The 22,023-nt window shown below is 32.6% G+C and overlaps 2 protein-coding genes across 5 annotated transcripts; both read left to right on the top strand.

Moving 5' to 3' along the window:
* The first annotated feature begins 4,286 nt into the window (after positions 1-4,286).
* LOC105796748 (glycine-rich cell wall structural protein 1) lies at positions 4,287-5,259 on the top strand. Of its 2 annotated transcripts, XM_052628031.1 has the most exons (2): positions 4,287-4,658; positions 4,737-5,259. In XM_052628031.1, exons 1-2 carry the CDS (start codon positions 4,334-4,336, stop codon positions 5,066-5,068), a joined length of 657 nt encoding a protein of 218 aa, XP_052483991.1. In that variant the 5' UTR covers positions 4,287-4,333; the 3' UTR covers positions 5,069-5,259. The 2 variants fall into 2 exon arrangements, with proteins under 2 accessions (XP_052483991.1, XP_012482005.1); XM_012626551.2 differs by having other exon boundaries at positions 4,288-5,259.
* Positions 5,260-17,801: 12,542 nt separating this feature from the next.
* Positions 17,802-22,000, top strand: LOC105796746 (protein NPGR2). Of its 3 annotated transcripts, none has more exons than XM_012626548.2 (6): positions 17,802-18,012; positions 18,521-18,801; positions 18,967-19,219; positions 19,396-20,609; positions 21,043-21,196; positions 21,531-22,000. In XM_012626548.2, exons 2-6 carry the CDS (start codon positions 18,544-18,546, stop codon positions 21,845-21,847), a joined length of 2,196 nt encoding a protein of 731 aa, XP_012482002.1. In that variant the 5' UTR covers positions 17,802-18,012; positions 18,521-18,543; the 3' UTR covers positions 21,848-22,000. The 3 variants fall into 3 exon arrangements, with proteins under 3 accessions (XP_012482002.1, XP_012482001.1, XP_052483992.1); XM_012626547.2 differs by lacking the exon at positions 17,802-18,012 and adding an exon at positions 18,154-18,323; XM_052628032.1 differs by lacking the exon at positions 17,802-18,012 and having other exon boundaries at positions 18,369-18,801.
* Positions 22,001-22,023: the final 23 nt, after the last annotated feature.

Below are 22,023 nucleotides of genomic sequence, written 5' to 3' on the forward strand. Positions count from 1 at the left end.
AGGAAGTGTATTCTGACAGTATTACTGTAATTTTGGTGGTTAAACTGTAATATATATTTGGCAGCTCAACTGCACCTTTATGAGTACATAAATTAACAATTCAAACTTAATAAAAATTTCGAGCATTAAATAAAATATTTTTAATCTCTCTATTTTTATCTTAAAAAATATAATTACTTTTTATTTTTCATATTTTAAAATTTAAGTTTAATTATTAACATTATTAAATATTTTATTTTATTTTATTAATGTGATCTTTTGAATTTTATAGAAAGCTTTAAATAATAATATTTAAATGAACTTAAATTCAATAATAAAATTTTAACTTAGGGATTAGTAACATCACCGACATCAATGTCCACAGCCAATCTCAATTATTGCAATTATTGATCACAATTCATTTTCAGTTTTGCAGATTCACCAAGGCATATATATCATTTAAACTATGATATATTAATATTAATATTAATATTTAAATCCCGGTGAAATTTTTGTATTATTTTTAAAGTTGATTTCATCAATTCGTATAAATAATTTGTGTTAATTTTTAATATTTAATTTATTATCTCAAATGTTATATACAATTGGATTTAAGTATAATATTGTTGAATTTACAAAAAAAAAGAATTTCGCTTTCTACCATTGGACACCCGAATAATTATAACTAAAATCAAATTAATGTAAAGCACAAAACTAGAATACAATCACAAATAATGCAATTGTATTTTTTCAATCGCACTTTATGCTTGGTTAATTATTTATTTATTTTATCAAATTATAGTGTAAAAATTTAAAGGTTACAATTTGCTTAAAGTTTTGTATTTTTCATATATTTAGAATTTAATCTCCATATTTTTGAATTTAAAATTTAAGTTCATTTGTTAACGCTATTAAAACTCTTATGTGTTGTTATGCCATTTTGAGAAAAATAAAATAAACTTTGTATCTACGTACATAAATTTATAAAGAATTTTAACGGTGCTAACCATTATTAAAATTCATATCATCAAAATTGAGATATCAAATTAAGTGAAAATTAAATCTCTATTTTTGAGTGAAATTATTCAAACTCAAACTGACTCATAATATTGGGAAAAATGGACAGAAATTCAATGTGGAAAGCGTCAAGACAATCCTTTTATATATGATTATATAGATATTTTAACCAAATAAATCAATCTTTACGACACAAAAACTCTTACTTTATTAATTTTGAAAAACCTTGCATTAATTAACGTCGGTGATGGTACTCTTTCACGACAGCTACTTGAAAAGATATCAAATACCGACACAACAATTGCTTTTATTTAATTTAGAAATTGCAAAATAATTAAATTATTTTATAATAAGATATTACTTATCAAGTCTTAATTTAATCTCTTTTCTATATTTATTACATATGATTTTTAATTTTTATTAATATTAAAATAATACTTTAAACCCAATACTCTATAATAAATAATATATATATATAATTATTATCATTCAACTCATTTGTATAGCTAAATGAATAAAAACTATATTTATCATATTATTTTTATATGACTTTAGCTATGATTAATTATTAATTAATATTGAAAAATAAAATTATTTTAAAATTTATCTATATTATCATATTTATAAAACATTTTTAAAGATTATATTTATCACATCAATTAATATTATTTTAATTATTATTAATTAATATTATAATAATACGTTATATCTTTTTTTTATTCAAAATTTTCTATGGCTAAAAGACAAATGGTATTACCAAGAAATCAAGCTAAGAATTGGTTTTATATGCAATAAATTCTGTATCTACCAAGCACATGGATATGGCTTTATCTTTTTGAAACTAAGGAATAGTCCAAATTATATCATTGTCACTTCAACAATTTTTCAAAGGGTTTGTTGAGTTTGGAGCCCATGGTCATGCTTCACCTACGTTGTTCACACCTGAACATTACGTGTTGGACATGTAAATACATTCAAATTTTAAGGTTATTGAGATTGACAAACCCACATATTTCACAAAGGAAACAGATTAAGCTTTCACCACACTTACTGCCAGATTGGGTGAATTTGTAGATAATATTTCTAGCTTTTAATACATTACTAAGTGGGGTTAAATGGCTATTGTGAGTTTCATTTATTTTTATCTTTTAATTTGTCGATTAAATTAATTACTGGAGTAGTAAAAAAAATTGTATTAAAATTTTCAGTTGACATCAATTTCAAGTTCGATAAAGGTAACTCGTAACCCTACCTCTTATTACAAAAAATTCATTAATTATAAATATATATGGAGTATAGGATACTTCAAAAGTGAATACAAATATTACCTAAAAAGAACTTATAATATAAATATGAAGTAAGTAAAATTGTATAAGGAAATTAATGCAAGTATAGAATCTTAGTTTGATTGGCATCAATATTGTTGCTAGTGCAAGAGGACTTGGGTTCAAGCACATTGAAGCGTATTTATCCTCCTATTTTAAGAATTGGGAAGGGATTATAAGTAATCCTAAGCATTGTTATCGGAAAAAGTAGGAGTCACAATGGAAGTGGAACAAAAGGTATGATCCATGAATTATTGATATGAATGCTCCATAAAAACTTTTTTGTTATTCTTTCTTAATCAATCGTTTCTGATGCACCGGCTCTTATCTCTTTTGATTGAAAAGGAGCAATAAAAAATCGAGAGATTACAAAGTTAACTGAAATTTTCTATTCTTAATTTTTTAATCTTTCCCAACTATTTCAAAAATATTCAAATTTCGATCAAATGATCTCGCCGAGTTACTATAATGAAAAACAAAGGAATTCTTTTTTTCATTATAGTAATACTTTTTTGAAAATATCAATTATTATTTATTATTACATATTATAATAAATTCTATTTACAATAAGTTAGATACATCAATCAAAAATACAAAGAATTTCCCCAAAAGTATGATATAAATCATAGGATGTCCTAGAACTTAAAAGAAAAACGAATTATTTGAGTTTATTTATTCGAACTTATCAACTAGTTCATTTTCATCGCGGAACTGATTGATTGTCTTCCACTACAATAAATGAACCTTTTTCTTGTAGGAAAGACTATCCGATATTTTCTTTATATTTACATATAATTAAAAGAAAAATGACTATTAATATAATAAAATATTCTCTCTTTTTCAAAATTATGTATCCTTTAACAGATTAACTACGAGTCTCATTCGAATTTGGTTGAAAATGGAAATTGGGCATACCCTCTCTTCGAGCTTGACCAATTACCAATTTATGGAAAAAAATCAAATTCAAGTTTGCATAGGTAGATAAAATGGGTTTTACACTTTTTATTTTTGATGTAGTTTTCATGTATAAATGGAGATGTATAAATTATAAATGTAAGACAACAAAAAATTGGGTGGAGATAGAAAAAGAAAGACTTTTTTTTGCTTTTTTTATTTCATCAATTCAATTTATATATCATAATAGATATAGATCCTAATCTATCCTATAGATTTGAATGTAGATATAAAAAGAAAGGTACCAATAAATTAAATACAAATTCTTCTCTTTTTTTTCTGGATAGTGTATGGAATGTGAACAAAAAAAGGTTATATCATTTTGCTTTTTGTTCCAGAATAGAAGCATTTTATGCGATTTTCTCATCTCTATTCTTTTTTTATGTAATTTGTATTGTAGTATATATGTAATTATATTATAAAATCTATATGAATAGATAAATAATGACATCAAAAGACCGATCGTTTTGTTTTAAAAATAGATGTCTTTGACATCCAACTATAGCACTGAATAGCTTTTTTTGAATGGCAGTTCCAAAAAAAACGTACTTCTACATCAAAAAAGCGTATTCGAAAAAATATTTAGAAAAAGAAATGATATTGGGCGGCCTTGAAAGCTTTTTCATCAGCCAAATCTCTTTCTATGGGGAAGTTTTTTTGTACGCCAAATAAATTTGTAGTAATCTGAATTGGTTTAACTCGAATAAGATACAAAGGTTTTACTTTTTTGAATTTTTGAATATTTTTTTTCATTTCCGGTTCTTATTTTCCCCATCCCCCATTTGTATTTGTTATGTTAGTATTATAATAATTTGTTATTAAAAAGAATTTAAATAAAAATTTATGCTATTTTGGGGTTTTTTAAGTCAAAGTTAGTAGACACGCTATTGAGTCAAAAGGCATATTTGGCTACTTAATGATAGTAGCTAGATATGACTATTTGTGTATGAAATGTGGTGAACGGTTATTAGTTGAAATGAATTAATGGGGTCCAAAGTGGCTTATAAAAGCACTTGGGATGTTGGTACTGTCATGAACCAAGCTAAAACTCAAACAAAATGGTGAGTGTTACTAAAGGAGTTGTCTTGTTATCTTTGCTTTGTTTTAATGTGTTTGTAGTAAATGTGATTGCTAAAGAAGTGGTGAGTACGAAAGAGGAGGAAGAGAAGTACTTAACACAGGGAGGTGGCTTTGGAACTGGGGGCGGGGGTGGTTTCGGTGGTGGTGGTGGTTTTGGAGGAGCTGGAGGTGGTGGTGGATTCGGAGGTGGGCATGGTGGAGACTTTGGTAAAGGTGGTGGATATGGTGGTGGGATTGGCAAAGGAGGAGGTGTTGGTGGTGGAATTGGGAAAGGTGGTGGATACGGAGGTGGCATAGGAAAGGGTGGTGGGATTGGCAAAGGAGGAGGTGTTGGTGGTGGAATCGGAAAGGGTGGAGGATACGGAGGTGGCATAGGAAAAGGTGGTGGGATTGGCAAAGGAGGAGGTGTTGGAGGTGGAATCGGAAAGGGTGGAGGATACGGAGGTGGCATCGGAAAGGGTGGTGGGATTGGCAAAGGAGGAGGATATGGAGGTGGAATTGGTAAGGGAGGAGGCCATGGAATTGGTGGTGGGATTGGCAAGGGTGGTGGAGTCGGTGGAGGAATTGGAAAGGGTGGCGGGATTGGAAAAGGTGGTGGATTTGGCGGTGGTACCGGAGGTGGATTTGGCAAGGGTGGTGGTTTTGGAGGTGGAGTAGGTGGTGGAGCTGGAGGTGGAAAGGGTGGTGGTTTTGGTGGAAATGGACACCATTGATATAACAAGCTTCGCGATGCATGCATGCATGGATCAAAATGCAATATATATTTATTAATCCAAAATGAGGCATATATATAAATATTGTTTTGCCTCTTCCTATGCGCTCTACCTACTTTAATGTTTGACAACAAAATAAATATATGTGAGTTTCAAAATATCAAAGATGAATATGTTTTATTTTATCATAATTCGAATACTTTTTATTTACTTATCATCTGAATTTATATTTAATTAAAATTTTAAACTCAAACATAATAGCATATGACAGACTTATATGGGTGAAAATTTTTAATGTATATATTTATTTATTATGAATATTTTATAATTAAGTGGATGTTCATTAAAATCAAGATAAGTTTGATATACATTAAGACTCTACTGTTTATTAGAAGTAAAGTTTCATATTATGTATATTATGTTTATAAATATAGACTTTAGAGAAGCAGTTTAAATATCCTATCAATAAAAATATATTCTCTTTTATTCTCCTATTTTTGTTTCTTTTATTCTCTTTATTATTTATTTTATAACACGTTATTAGCATGATACTCGCTTTTCATACTTCCTTCCAAAATTTATCTAATGCTTTTTCTCAAATCCTCTTAAAAATACCTTCATAATTGTATTTATTACTCTTTAAAAAGAATGGATGCTTTAGTCATTTTTCAACTGAATTAATATCAACCGTCAAATTAATTTATAACACTAACTCAATCAAAAGCTTAAATATAATATAAATTAATTATAAGCGGATGTCATATTCGAATATAGTAACTAATCAAAGCCCATCTCAATTAGCAAATATTTAAAATACTTATCAAACCTCTAAATTTTTATAGGTTAAAATGTTTAATATTTTTTATTCAATTGGAATTTAGTTTTCTATTTTTATTTTCAAGAATTTAGTTCTTTTATTTTTCAAATTTTAAATTTCAAATTTTAGGTTCAATTGTTAATACTGTTAAAATTCTTCTTTTAATTTGTTAGTGTGATCTTTTGAAATTAAAAAAAAAATACTCACTAAATTTCAAATGCATGAATAGTATCATGATTTCCCTCTTAGGCCGGTTGTGAGCGAGGAGGGATTTGAACTCCCGACAGCATGATTCGTAGTCACATGCTCTAATCCTTAAAGCTATAGGCTCTCACCTCATCTCTATTAGATCTTTTCTCAAGAATACCTTAAAAAAATATTTCCTTAACTTAGTCATTTTGAGTTAAAAAGATGTGAAAGTGCGTTTATCTCTGTAACAACGATACGTTTCAAAGCGTGAAGTGAAAGAGAGAGATTTCATAATTGGGATTTTGAATAAGATGACCTTTTATTTTTCATTCTTATTACTTTTTTAATAACAAAGACTTGGAACATATTTTAACCAAACTTTTAATATCTATTATGGTATCACACATTTATTTTATATGATAAATATATTAATCTGATGTGATTATACGCTATAAAAATAATAATTAAAACAAATTACAATATTAAATCAACACAACATAGATATATAAATATTTCAAATTTTATATATAATACTAATTATCAATATATTAAAATACACATTCTTTAAATTCGATTATTATATAATAAAATAAAGTGTAAAAAGAAGAAGAAGCTTAATACCATTTTTAGCTTTTGTACTATAGGAAAATTCTCACTTTTAACCTTTTTACTATTTTTTATCATTTTATTCCCTACTTTCATTCTATCACTCAAATTAATCCTTTTATTTTGATAGTAAAATTATAATTTCATTATTTTGATAGTATATATTTTATAACTTTTCGAAGATTAAATTAAATCTATGTTATTTTTAAGGGATTAAAATATAATTTTATTATTATTAATTTTAAAATTTTTAAATTATAAAAATGCTTAAATAATTTTTTTTTCATTTTAGGGCCGGGCACTGCTACCCCTGGCTCTGCCACTGCTTTGTTCTTACTCCCACTGCCTTATTTCAGCATTGGAGCTCTGATCAAAGGCCACCCTTGGGCTCCCCTTTCCCCCGTCCTTTAACTGGTCGACCTCAAGGAAAACATCGAAGGAGGTTCATTGAAGGTTTGAAACTCAAGTCTTCAATCCGTCGCTTTTCGTTAATTCGACATCGCTCTGACCACCATGGCCATCATTTGTCAACATCTTCATCTCCACCACGTTCCATATACTTCACTTCAAGTGTTAGGAATAGTGCTCAGTCACCTAAAGTTAGTTTGTTTGTTAACTATTAGCTTATCAATTAGTTAGTTGTAAGTTGTGTAGTTAGTTCACCAAGCACTGCTTTAAATACTTTGTGATTTTCTTCATTAAGAGATGAGAAAGATATATTGCAGTTTAGTATCGTTCTGTTGTTGGTATCTTGACATGGTATCACAGCTAGAAGTTTTCTTAGGATAATTCATTTTTTTTTTTTAGTATTCATGACAGACGATGCAGTTCATACTGGTGATACACCTCCTCATTCTTCCAATGTTGAAGGAGCTGCTCATTCACAAAGGTTTAGTAATGTTCCTTCACAGCCCATTCATTACTTTTCCAAACATGATACTACCAAACTAGGGGAACATAATTTTTTGTTGTGGAAACATCAGGTGTTGTTAATTCTTGAAGACTATGATCTTGAAGGGTTGGTTCTTGGTACTACTCAAGCTCCACCTACTCATATCCATGGACCTGATGGTCGATATGTTGATAATCCGTCTTTCATTTTACATAAAAAGCAGGATGAATTCCTGGCTTCTTGGTTACTCTCCACCGTAATCGACGATGTCTTAGTGCATCTTACAACGTCCAAGACAAGCTTTGATATTTGGACGAGCATCGAGAAGAGGTTTAGGGCAAAGTTCGATGTTAAGCTCTCAAGCATGCGCCACTCATTATATTCTCTCAAGAAAGGAGGTTTGACTGTTAAAGAATATCTGGCTAAGGTCAAAAACCTTAGTGATCGTCTCACTGCTGCTGGTAGTTTGATTTCTGAACGTGAACAGATGAGTGTCATACTGGCTGGCCATCCACTAGAATTTGAGTCCGTTAGTGTACTTGCCTCGGCCACGATGGTTTTCCTTGAACTGCTCACAGATATGCTTCTTGATTGTGAAGAGCACCAATTGACTTCTCTGACTGAGGATCCGTTGCAAGCTAATTTGGCAACTAAGCAAAAGGAAGATAGTGATGGTGGTTCTAGACATTCTCATAATTCTGGTTATGGTCATCAAGAATGCAGAATTAGTAAAAAGGGGTAAAGTCGAGGTTGGTCTCGTGGGAAAGCTCGTGGTGGTGGTCGAAACTGGTCACGGTCTCGACCTCAGTGCCAATTGTGTGGAAAAGTTGGTCACTTAGTTCAGACGTGTTACCATCGCTTTGATGAGATATTTTTGGGGGTTGCTCCTAGTCAGACCATGATAGTTAACTATCATCAATTTCCAGATCAGGGAGGTTGTTCTCATACTAATTCTTGCGCACATTTGTCAACTTCATGTAATGAGTCATATCAGGCTCATGCCTCTTCTTCGTCTGGTCCTTATCCACGAACGTCTCCTGCTCTAGATCAGTCTTGGTATCCTGACTCTGGAGCTACCAATCACATTACTCCTGACGTGGCGAATCTCTCAAAACTTTCTCCTTATATAGGTACGAGGCATGTTTCTCTAGGGAGTGGTTCTTCTATTTCGATTGCTAATGTTGGCATGTCAAGTATGCAGGCTGGTTCCAGGTTGTTACACCTAAAGAACGTTCTTCATGTTCCTAATGTCTGCAAGAATTTACTCTCTGTTGGACAGTTTGCCAGAGATAATGCTGTTTATTTTGAGTTTCACTCGTTGCTTTGTTTTGTGAAGGATATTCGAACCAGAGAAATACTCCTAGTGGGCCGCATGCATAATGGCCTTTACAAGTTTGATACCTCTAGTTTTCGTTCCAGTAATCTTGGTGTTTCGGGTCAACATAATATGCTGATGTTATACGTAGCTCAACACCTGTCTTCATCTTCAATATGGCATAGACGACTAGGTCATCCATGTAATAGTGTTCTTGCTGAAGTTTTACGTGGTTGTAATATTCCTTTTAAATGTAATAAACTGTAATCTGCTTGCTCGACTTGTCAGTTAGGCAAGACGCAAAAACTGCCTTTCAGTTCTTCAACAACGTTGTATTCTTCTCATTTCAAATTAGTTGAATCAGATGTTTGGGGCCCTACTTCTGTGAAATCGAATGGTTTTGCATATTATGTATCTTTTGTTGACATGCAAAACAGGTATACTGGGTGTATTTCGTTCGATCAAAGTCAGAGGTCTTCAAGTGTTTTCTTCTTTTTCACTCCATGGTTCAAGCTCAGTTTGGTTATTCTATTAAACAACTTCAAACTGATTGGGGAGGTGAATATCGGTCATTGTCCAAAGAACTATCTCAATTGGGTATTCAACATCGGGTTACCTGTCCTCATACTTCCGAGCAAAACGGGGTTGTGGAAAGGAAGCATCGACACATACTTGACATGGGCTTAACTCTTCTTGCCAGGCTGGTTTACCACTCACCTTCTGGAATCATGCTTTTGCCCATGCAGTACATTTAATTAACAGGCTTCCTACTCCTTGTCTACAGAAGAAAAGTCCTTATGAGATTTTTAGTTTTGATATCGGCAATGTGTTTTTCTTGGAGCTGCACCAAATCATAGAGGGTACAAGTGCCTGGATAAAGATGGGCGTATTTTTATTTTCCGAAGTATTGTCTTCAATGAAGAAGTTTTTCCATTTCAGACTGGTTGTCTCTTTCATTCCCAGTCGAATTAGATGAGAACTGGTCATCAGAAGTCTATTCTTCCCATGGTAATGGGTATGCAATCATCTTCTTTGGCTTCAGCCGTTAATCAGAGTCCTATGTCTGATGTGGACAGGTCTTCTCAGTCTCCTGGTGTACAGTCTTCTGAAGCTCGTCCTGAGGCATTGAGTGAGCCGGATTGTTCTCCAGCAGTAACCACTCCTTCTCCTTTTTCTGAAGCTTATTCTGAACCGTTGAGAGAGCATGAATGTTTTCCAGTAGCAGCCTCTCCTTCTCAAACGTTTTCGGACTCGCTACCAGGTGCACCTTGTTTAGATCCTGTTGTTGGGCCTATAAATGTCCATCCAATGACAACTCGGTCTAAGAGTGGCATTTTCAAGCCTAAGGTTTTTGCCACCACCTTAAACAGAGAAAGAGCCTTCAACTATACTTGAAGCGTTTCAAAGTCCTGCATGGATGACTGCTGCTCGCACTGAGTACGAGGCCCTACTAGATAATCACACTTGGGATCTTGTGCACTTACCAGATGGACGTCGAGCTGTGGGATGCAAGTGGATCTTTAAAGTAAAGAGGCATGCCAATGGCTCTGTTGCTCGATACAAAGGCCGCTTAGTCGTAAAAGGATATCTTCAAGAGGCAGGGGTTGACTTTCAAGAGACCTTTAGCCCGGTCGTCAAGCCAACTACCATTCGTGTCGTTCTAACGTTAGCTGTTTTCATGGGCTAGAATCTCCGCCAAGTCGATCATCAACAATGCATTTTTTAACGAAGAGTTGCAAGAGGAGATATACATGGTGCAACCACCAAGGTTCGAACAGCATGATGATAGTGGTCAGCAACTAGTTTGTCGACTAAGGAAAGCTCTCTATGAGCTTAAACAGGCACCACGAGCTTGGTTTCACAAACTCCGGAGTTATCTTAAGAGTACTCAGTTTGTTTGCTCGAAAGCTGACAATTCCTTGTTCATTCGAAGGTCAGGGTCTCATTTACTCTATGTCCTTATTTATGTCGATGATATAATTGTGACAGGGTCTGACTCTCAAGCTATTGACAAGTTTGTTGAACAACTTGACGAGCAATTCTCCCTTAAAGACCTTGGCAAATTAGGTTACTTCCTCGGTATTGAACTCACTTACACTGAAGATGGAATTTTTCTAAGCCAACGAAAATATGTGCTTGATCTTCTTGCACTAGTGTCCATGGGAAATTCAAATGAATCACCAACTCTAATGACTACTACTTGTCATTTAACTGCTAATGAAGGTGTTCTAGTTGAAGATACCCAGTTGTACAGAAGCATAGTTGGTGCATTACAGTATATAGTTATTACCATGCCAGATATAGCCTATTCTGTTAACAAAGTTTGCCAGTACATGCAAAAACCCTCAGATCAACATTTTACTGCTGTTAAGAGAATTCTGCGGTATTTGAAAGGAACTCTAGATTACGGCATCAAGTTCAGTCGGAGCTCAAAGCTTATACTTGAAGCGTTCTCCGATGCTAGTTGGGGGTCTGACAGTGATGATCGACGTTCTACGTCAGGTTAATGTGTTTATCTTGGGGGAAATCCTATCTCTTGGAGTTCGAGGAAGCAGCAGGTTATCTCCCGTTCTACGGCTAAAGCAGAATATCGAAGCCTCGCACATGTTACATCTGAAGTACTTTGGATTCAAGCTTTGTTGTCTGAGCTAGGTATTATTCTTAAGGGAAAAACCTTATTATGGGGCGATAGCACTACTGCTATGGCAGTTGCAGGTAATCCAGTGATGCACTCGAAGTTTAAACATGTTGAACTACATCTGTTTTTTGTCCGGGAGAAAGTTACTCAATGAGTGTTGCAAGTTGGACATGTTCCTAGTCATGAGCAAGTCGCAGATGTGCTCACAAAGCCACTGGTTGCAGGGTCGTTTTACAAGTTTCGGAGTCAACTAAGGGTAACCACTCGAGATGATCCAAGGAGGGAATGCAGTAGTATGGGGAATGTTAGGAATGTGCTCAGTCACCTAAAGTTAGTTAGTTTGTTAACTGTTAGCTTATCAATTAGTTAGTTGTAAGTTGTGCAGTTAGTTCACCAGGCACTGCTTTAAATACTTTGTGATTTTCTTCATTAAGAGATGAGAAAGATATATTTCAGTTTAGTATCGTTCTATTGTTGGTATCTTGACATCAAGAAATTGGGACCAATCCTAGGTGTTGACTGGCAATAAAGCTAGAGCAGCCATTTTGGGGTCTTATGAGCTTCCATCTTTCTTGAAAAATTCTCAAAATTTTGTGTCGTTTCCAAGTCAGCAATCAACAGCACACTGCCATATTCTTAAAGCATTTTCAGATATAGAAACATTTCATGTTGGAAAATATATATATTTTCATGAAAAAAGAAGAGAAATGAAAAAGAAAAACATTTTATTATTAAGAAAAAGATTTTTTTTTTAAAAACATGTTGGCATTTTTATCATTACAATGATGTGAATATAGTGTGTTAACTTTTGATTTTTTTAACAAAAAATATGGGTAAATTAAAAAAATAGTCACTTTTGTTTGTATCAGATTACATTTTAGTCACTTATGTTTGAAATGTTATGTTTTAGTCACTTGCGTTATCGTTTTGTTACGAAGTGGTCACTCTACTGTTAAGCTCCGTTACCTCCCTATCAGCAATTCTACATGACAGTTCAAATGGGTTTTAAATGCCAACTTAGATGTCCAACTAGGACGAGAATAAGTTTTTAATTAAATAAATTTAATTAATTAAAAATTTTAAATTAATTACACCTTGTACTGGAAAAAAAAAATCGCCCGTCTCCTTTCTCTTTTAGTTTTCTTTTCCATTTGACTGAAAAAACTATTCTCATCCTAGTTGGACATCCAAGTTGACATTTAAATCTCATTTAGACTGTCATATATGATTGCTGTTAGGAAGGTAACGGAGCTTAATGGCAGAGTGACTACTTTATAATAAAACACAAACGTAAGTGACTAAAACGTAACATTTTAAACATAAATGACTAAAATATAATTTAAAGTAAACAAAAATAATTAAGAGGCTATGAGGGAATAAAAATAAAAAAGTAAAATAATAAAAGTGAGAATTTTCCATGATCAAAATGATATTAAGCCTAAGAAGGGCATTGAATGGTAATTAGCACACATTTAATCAAGACAGAAACAGAATCATAACCTTCACTTTTATTAACTGCATATTTTCCCAATTCCAATGTCAATGTTGGAATTAAGTATAGTACATGGCACAAGGATTATCTTGTGCCTAAACAATAATTTAGATATTACCAATACAATAATAATTAGAATTATTATTACTATTAATGTTAAAAAATTTAATAACTACATTTATGATCGAATTTGGAGGTGTTTTTTCTAAGAATGTGAAATAGGTTTGGACATTTGTGGATGCTTGTAAAATAAAGATAAGTTCGGACACATAAAGTTTATGTTTTGAATATAAGATTTAAGGTTTCAAAAATTCAATTGATTGCTCGATAAATAATATTTCAAATTTTCTTTTCAAAAGAATCAACAATCCCAACAAAATTAAAGCTTAAATGTATAAAAGTACAAAATATTTAAAAGTAAATTTTAATCATAATTAATATCGAAAATATAATCATTTAAAAGTAAACCTTACACAATGCTATATTTATATTATAGTTTTACCATTCGAAAATTTATTTTATTAACTGTTGGTGAAATTTTTAAATTTCATATTAAATTGAAGATGCGACATATATTTTATAATTAAAAATTAAAAATTGTTAAGATATTTGTTATTAGCGGTTCAAAACTCAAATGGGATCTAAATGGGTTCGGGTCAAATGTCATCGAGCTTACAAATTGAGTTTGCAGATCAAACTCGCATGATACTGGTTGTTAGCAAGAGGGTACTTATATTCTTCAGTGAAATCACACATGAGATCACGCATGGAACCACATAAACACGTGTTAAGTTTAAAGTAATATATATATTGATATATATGGAACCTATCTAATATGTCATATCAATGAACAGTACTTATATCATATAAATAGAAAAATATCACCATTTAGGAGAGACAGAGAAAAATACTCAACAAATATATAAATTAACAAAATATCCCTTAATTTTTTAATTTTAATTTATAATATATTTTCATATAATTAAAAAATGAATTTAACTGAGTGGGAAATACGTTTTGTTAGATGGAGTAAAGTAGAAACATATTTGAGTTTTGTCTTCCCCCAAATTTATAATAAATACATTGGATTTGGATTGAAACCAAAGCAAGATTACAAGCAACTACTTTCCGACACATTAAACACTCCTCACGCCTTTTTGGTGAAGCTTTTAATATACGTATATTTAAAAGAAAAACCTTTTAGACTTGTTTGTACCTCCTTTGGACCATTATTCTTCATCATATCATTTAGATAATATATTCTATTTAATTCATTACATGCACATAAAATTATAAAGTTTTGATGTAATATTTTGTTTTTGGTATTTGAATTTGAACTTTTTATTTAGTATTATTTATGTTCGAAATTTATGATTTTTCTTAGTTTGAACCAGTATTTCGTGGTTGCCTTTCTCCAAGATTTGAACTTATGTTTGCAATGTGTTTTATCATTACACTCAATATTTGTTGGTTACATTTTTTCTTATTTTGATACTTAAGTTTTTTTATTTGATTTGGTACTTGAACTTGACAACTTTTTTTCTCCTATTTTGATACCTAAGGTTTTTTTTTTTAATTTGACGTTTGAACTTGACAATTTTTCCTAATTTGGCATCAAAGCTTTTTATTTGTCCAATTTGATACTTAAACGTATCAAATGTTATAGAAATTACCCCCAAAACACTAATGGTGTTAGTTTTTATGAGGGAGCAGGAATAGTTAATGTATATCCAACGTGTGACAGATGACATGGACGTTAATGGTAGGAATGACTAAATTTATTTAGAGTTTCCTCTAGTTCGCTAAACAATATATTCAAATTTTACTTTTCATAAAGTCTATAATTATTTTTACTGTTAATGACAAGGATGATTCAAGCCTGATCTTCAAAAAGCCTTCAATTTCACAGAAATATTGCAAGTATCAGCAGAAACTTGTGTTAAAAAATTATGATTTGAGCTATGCTTAACGAATGACTATTAAGAAAACAAGAGGTTTAAAAACAAAAACAAAAAATCATTAGGTTATATTAAAATACAAATAATTCAACATTTAAAATACAAAAATAAAATTTTATGTCATATGTTTTATGTAAATTATACATTAATTATATTTGTTACCTAATAAAAATAACATTGCTAGAATATTAGGTAACATTTAGTATAATAGAAAGTGATAACTTTCCTAAGAATTTAATTCCAACGTTTGCTATGTCAAAACAAAATTATTATTTTTAGAATCTAGCATTCCTTTGAGAATTACTTTCCCATAAATATAGTAATGTGATTCCCATAAAAAAGGGTGAGAAAATAACTTTCTCATGTTCCCATTAGACCTGTCCATGGGCCGGGTCGGGTTCGGGCTGAGCCCGGAAAAAATTTTGGCTCGACTCTTAGGCTCGGGCCTGGCCTGGCCCAAAATATGGGACTAAAATTTTACTCAGGCCCGGCCCGGGAAAAAAATAATAAGCCTGAGCCCGGCCCGATTTTTAATAAACATAAAAAAATATTTTAAAAATAAAAAAATTAAAAAATATATTTTTAAAGTATTTTAAAATTTAAAAATAAAAATATTTATTTATTATATTCGGGCCGGGCCAGGCCAAAAAAAGTTGAACTCGAGCCCGGCCCATTTTTTAAACGGCCATTATTTTTTTGCCCAAGCCCATATTTCGGGCCTATATTTTTACCCGAACCCTCCCATATTTCGGGCGAGCCATCGGGCCAGGCCGGGCCGCCCGGCCCCTGGACAGGTCTAGTTCCCATGTTTGGAAAGTAATATTAAAGTCAAAGGCTATTACCTCATTCCCACTATCAACTCTCTTGTTGTCTTAATTAATTTTTCGAAAGTAATTTTTTTAAATATTATTTTCGATATGCATATTTAATCATCTATATAGTATAATATTTATATATTATATTTATTTTTTATTGTTCTTCATATATTTCCTTTCGATATGTTTGATTGATATTTCAATTTCATTATAATATTCAAAACAAGTTTTATATATGCATTATTATTTTAAAAATAGATGCAAGATAAATTTAAAATAATTTTGATTTCAATTAAAATTATAAATTAAAACAATAATTTTAAAATTATCAATTAAAACATTACACTTAAAAAGTAATTAAAATATTATTATTTAAGTTTTATTATTAATAAAGTTTATTGTAAAATATTAAATATATCAGTATTATTTTAATTTAATAAGGATAAATTTGTAAATTATAATTACATTCTCGGAAAGATTTAGTGAACCAAACGTAATAATGCAACATTCCAATTGATTTTAATCTATACTTTCTAATATATACCAAATGTTCCAAAGTAATTTTTTTAATATTCACATTTCATTAGAATCATAACATTAGAAAACACTAAATGCTACCTTAGAGTAATTGGTATGACATTTAACAAGTTTAAATACCAAATTTGACCAAAAATTTTAAATACTAAATTAAGAAAAAAGTCAAACTTATAGATACTAAATAAAAAGAATGTAAATTTATATATGAGAAAAAAATCTAAGTACTAAATTAAGAAAAAAGTGTTAAATTTATTAAAAATCCCAAAATCATAATATAGTTACCATAAGAAAAAGTTGAGATATACCATAAATTAATTGTTTATTTATGTTTAAAATGAAAAAAAAAAAGAGAGATTGGCAGACAGCTAGAGGATTTGCATGGACCATGAAACCAGCAGCTGACACTAAACTATAGAGAAGATTTCAAACTAGGGCCATGGACGTTTCCTTCGAGAAACTGTCTTTAATTTTTTTTTAAAAAAAGGGTAAATTGCACCTAAGGTTACTAAATTATTAGTAAATTTACGTTTTGATCATTCAACTTCAGAAAGTTACAAAATGTCATTGAACTATTCAAAAAATTTTATTTAAATGCATGAACTATTTAAAAGTCTTTATTTAAGCCACTAGGTTGTTAAGAAATGTGAAGCTTTGTCGGCCCCCTAAAAATGAAAAATTGTAATTCAGTCCCTTTAGAAATAGTAAAATTATAAAAGTGCAACTTGGCCCCTCTAAATATGAAAAAAGTTAGTCCCTTAAAAATAATGGAGTTATAACTTAGTACAAGGTAAAATTTTATTTTGATCTCTTAAAATTTTATAATTCAATTTCGGTCCTATAAAAAAAATTGGTTTTGCCCTTGTTATTAAGTTGTTGTTTTTTTAAGTTTGAGTCGTTTGGCTAGTGAGCTCCAAGTGACGATTTGAAAATTAGTACGGTGAATCAGTACCTATTAATGAGTAGAAGAATATACCTTATATTCAAGTTGGTTTGACGACCAATGATGAAAATTGAAGAAGAAAGCTATTTGAATTTTAGTTAACATATTCATGACGTTCAAAGTTATTTTATGAAAAAAAAGTGAATTGTAGAAGAGAAATAGGAGGAGATTTTTCAGTTGATGCAGACGGTGCAAACAGAAAAGATCATACAATAGCAATTTTAACAGTCCAGTGAATTAAATAAAAATTTTAAAATAGCTCAGCGACCATTTTGTAACTCTTTGAAGTTTTATAACCAAAAGGTAAACTTTCTAATAATTGAGTAACTAGAGTATAGTTTACCCAAAAAGATATTCTTTTGAACCGTTCAATAATTTATGACTCTCGAACAATGAAAAAAAATTGAAAACTTTTCCTTTGGTTCACATGTTTTTCAAGACAAAAGAACCCAATTGGTACAGTGTTAGATTTCATAATTTAATGCACTCATTCTTCCACTATATAAAGCTTAAAACCTCAAAAAGAAAATAAAAATACAAACTTTTTTCCAAAATGAGAAGCTAAAGCAGTAGAAGAAAAAAAACAAACAAAAAATAAAGTTTGCTTTGGATTCTTGCTTTGCAAGTGAAAAAAATAATTTAAGGACCCATTTTTATTTCCTCTTTAGGATTGAGTGAATTGTGGAAAATGCACAGTGATGAGAGTGTTTGGTGGGCTCAGTCAATGTTTTTTAGCAATGAAAAGGTACTTTCTTTTAGCTGTTTTTTAACGCCATTTTTTGCATGATGATTGTCAATGGTTTGATTAGTTTCACTAGTGTGTTTTCTTTTACCTCTAACTGTACCTTTCAATTTATGATATTTTTAGTTTATATTATTTTATTTTTTATGTGGTGTAGGTTGCTCTGAATTCATCATGCTTGTGTTGAATTTTTCTGGGGTTTTTTTTTTTTGTTATTTACTTGTGTTATTTATCTTTGATGAGAAAATCGGCTACTTAAACCCAGATTTTGGGTATTTATGGTGATTTACTCAACCTGTACTGTATGAAAATAGGTATTTATTTACTTTTTTTGGTTTCAAATTTTGATTTTTACTTTGAATTCTGGGTTTTAGGTTCAGAAATGTATGGTTTATCAAGTGCCGAGAATTCAGGATATAGCTAGGGTTTTAATTCTCTTATTTCATGACGTTTTATGTTGGAATGCTCCTAATTTCGATTGGCTTTTGTGATGTCGTTGCCGTTTTTGAAGGATTTCGAGTGTAACGGAATGGTATGGCGGTTAAGGATTGGATAAACAAGCGAGGATTCCATATTCGAGGGGGGTTTCAGAAAATGATGAGGTGTATATGGTCAGGACAGCAATTAAGAGTTGATGATACTAATGCTTCTTCCGAGTCGCTAGCGACTCGGGACTATTCAGTGAGTGGTTACTCATCTCGAGCTGGCGAGATGGTGGAGACTAAGGCTGATAGTAGTAATATCGAAGAAGCTGAGTCATCGCTTCGCGAGAGTGGTTATCTGAACTATGAGGTCAGTACCATCCAATTTCTTAATTGCGTTTTGCACTTTCTTGATCTTCGATGTTTGAGGAAATTTCTCGGTGATTTTACGGAAGAGATGGATCGTGTTGTTGATTAATGTCTATGTTAGATTTATTTACGGTATAGGCTTATCTAACAGATAGTTTAATTATAGGAAGCAAGGGCATTATTAGGGAGGCTCGAGTATCAAAAGGGAAATATAGAAGGTGCACTTCATGTATTTGAAGGAATAGACGTTTCTGCAGTGACTTCAAAGATGAAAGTTACCCTTTCGAGAAGATGTGAACAAAACCGACGTCGCTCAGAAAGTGAAGCTGCTCCTGCCATGTCTATGCATGCCATTAGCTTACTTCTTGAAGCTATTTTCTTGAAAGCAAAATCATTGCAGCACCTCGGAAGGTTTGGAGGTATGCCCTTTCAATTTCCTTATATTTTACTAGAGATGACAAAGCCCGAGCTGCTGCACAAGTTACCCACCTATACGCTCTGAAAGACTGAAATTTAGGCTTCCTTGATGATTCAGTGTGATAATCATTGTTACCTATTCATGCTTTTTAAATTTTTTTGCCTGATAATTTTACAGAGGCCGCTCAATCGTGCAAAATTATTTTGGAGACGGTTGAATCTGCGTTGCCTGATGGCCTGCCGGACTTCTCTACGGATTGTAAATTGCAGGAAATTTTGAACAAAGCTGTGGAATTGCTTCCGGAGCTATGGAAACTTGCCGGAGATCCCCAAGAAGCCATATTGTCGTACCGGCGGGCTCTCCTCTATTACTGGAATCTTGATACTGGAACCAAAGCGAAACTCGAAAAAGAATTTGCAGTGTTGCTTTTATATAGCGGTGCTGAAGCAAGCCCTCTAACCCTCCGTGCGCAGATGGAAGGATCATTTGTGCCGAGGAACAATGTTGAAGAGGCCATTCTTTTATTACTAATTCTACTTAGAAAGTTTCTTCTCAAAAGGATCGGATGGGATCCGTCGATATTGGATCATCTTGCTTTTGCGTTATCTGTTTCGGGGGAACTAAGAGCCTTAGCTCATCAGGTTGAAGAATTGCAGCCCGAGATCATGGAAAGAAAAGAACAATATCGTACGTTGGCTCTCTGCTATTACGGGGAAGGTGAGGAGATAATTGCTTTGAATCTTTTGCGGAATCTTTTGAATAGCCGAGACAATCCGGACTGTGTCCTGGAATTGTTGCTAGCCTCGAAAATTTGTGGGGAGAATATGAATTATATCGAGGAAGGGACAACTTGGGCACGGAAAGCTCTTGTCGGATTGAATGGTAGGTGTTGGCAGATGGTGAGCAAAGCAAACTGCTTACTGGGAGTTCTATTATCGGCTCAGTCAAGGATGGTTTCTTCCGATTCTCAGAGAAATTTGCAGCAGTCCAAAACAATTGAGGTACTCGAAACTGCAGAAAAGCTGATGAAAGAAAGTGACCCATACATCGTATTCCATATTTGCCTAGAAAATGCTGAGCAGAGGAAGTTGGATGTTGCACTTCACTATGCAAAGCAGCTCTTGAAACTTGAAGCAGGGTCTAATGTTAAGGGATATGTCCTTTTGGCTCGGATCTTGTCAGCTCAAAAACGTTTTGTTGATGCGGAGACAGTAATTAATGCTGCTCTTAACCAAACCGGAAAGTGGGACCAAGGAGAATTGTTGAGAACCAAGGCTAAACTTCAGATTGCACAAGGGCAGTTAAAAAATGCAGTTGAGACATATACTCATCTTCTTGCCATTCTCCAAGTTCAGCATAAAAGCACGGGAAACGGGAAGAAACTTCTAAAGGTAGATTCTGAATACCTTTTTATCAAGTTTATCCTTTTGAAGTTGAATTGCCGAAAAAAGTGATAAAGTTGTATCCGGTCGACAATATTAGGAAAGGAAGTGAAAAAAACAATAATTTGAGTTTCCTCTCCGATAGAACTCGATACCATAAGTGTCTATTTGATAATGGTGAAGATATTATTGAGCATCTATTACTTTTTCATACTTGCATGTTGGTGCCGAAACAAAGAAGTGGCTCGATGTTCATGGATTCTCTTGAAGTTTAGTCTCATGCAAAACATTTAGGGTAAATAGAGTAAAAGGATACTTTATGTTTGTTTTCAGTTCACAAGTAAGATAGCTGCACGTTATTCCGAGCCACTAGCATGTAACTTGTAGAATCCAAAGTCTGTCAAATGATTCTCTTATAAATTGCTCTTTCCGTTCCTTGCAGACTAAGGGGAAGTGGGATCGAGGCTTGGAAATGGAAACATGGCACGATCTAGCTAACGTGTACATAAGCTTGTCACAGTGGCAGGATGCCGAGGTCTGTCTCTCCAAATCCAAGGCTATCAGTCCTTTCTCCGCTACTAGATGGTACTCTACAGGTAAACACGTGCTTTTTTCATCTACTTGTCAATAAATTTTTCTAGATGTTTCGATTAGTACTGCATATCATGTTAAAGTTGCTGACAGTTTGTACTCGTACAAGCTTGTTGAGAGTTCTGTTTTCCGGAAAATTGGAAATTTTGTTTTAAGCCGAATCTTCTGATTTTCTAATATACATCTTTTATCATTCGCACGCTCTTTTGAACTCATTTTCTGTTTCATGCCCGTTATTGCTTTGTTCATATTTGTAAGTATTTAATATTTGCGCGATAGCCAATCCTTCTAGTTGGAGAACCAAACTAGTTCGCTAAAACCCGAGGGTGATTTTGTTAGGTATATTGAACGAAGCGAGAGGGCTTCATCAGGAAGCACTGAGATCATACAAGAAAGCATTAGATGTAAATCCCACACATGTTCCAAGTTTGATATCCACTGCTTGCATTCTCAGACAACTCGGTGGTCAATCAATGCCTATTGTTAGAAGTTTTCTAATGGATGCCCTTCGACTCGATCGAACCAACCCGGCAGCCTGGTACAATCTCGGGTTGCTTTATAAAGCCGATGTTAGTGCATCAGCCCTGGAGGCTGCCGAATGTTTTGAGGCTGCTGCAGTTCTTGAAGAATCTGCACCAATTGAACCCTTTAGATAAAAGAAACAACTTTGCCCGCATTTTGTTATTATGTAATTTTGGACATGCCATTTTTGTAAATCTTATAGGTAAGGTTATCTAACATCTAAAGATGTTGAAAATCTTTATGTGAGTTGCTTCAAAAGTTTAAATTAAATTGGTTTATTTAGTTCATTTCGAAACCATCCCAAACTCTT

Source organism: Gossypium raimondii, chromosome 3 (genome assembly GCF_025698545.1).
Source record: "Gossypium raimondii isolate GPD5lz chromosome 3, ASM2569854v1, whole genome shotgun sequence".
Lineage (NCBI taxonomy): Eukaryota > Viridiplantae > Streptophyta > Magnoliopsida > Malvales > Malvaceae > Gossypium > Gossypium raimondii.

Bases quoted from the DNA above. Each gene is read 5' to 3' on its own strand.
- LOC105796748 (XM_012626551.2), top strand. From the start codon at position 4,334: ATGGTGAGTGTTACTAAAGGAGTTGTCTTGTTATCTTTGCTTTGTTTT.
- LOC105796746 (XM_012626548.2), top strand. From the start codon at position 18,544: ATGGCGGTTAAGGATTGGATAAACAAGCGAGGATTCCATATTCGAGGG. The intron at 19,220-19,395 runs GTATGCCCTTTC...ATAATTTTACAG, and splicing joins GCACCTCGGAAGGTTTGGAG to AGGCCGCTCAATCGTGCAAA. The intron at 20,610-21,042 runs GTAGATTCTGAA...CGTTCCTTGCAG, and splicing joins ACGGGAAGAAACTTCTAAAG to ACTAAGGGGAAGTGGGATCG.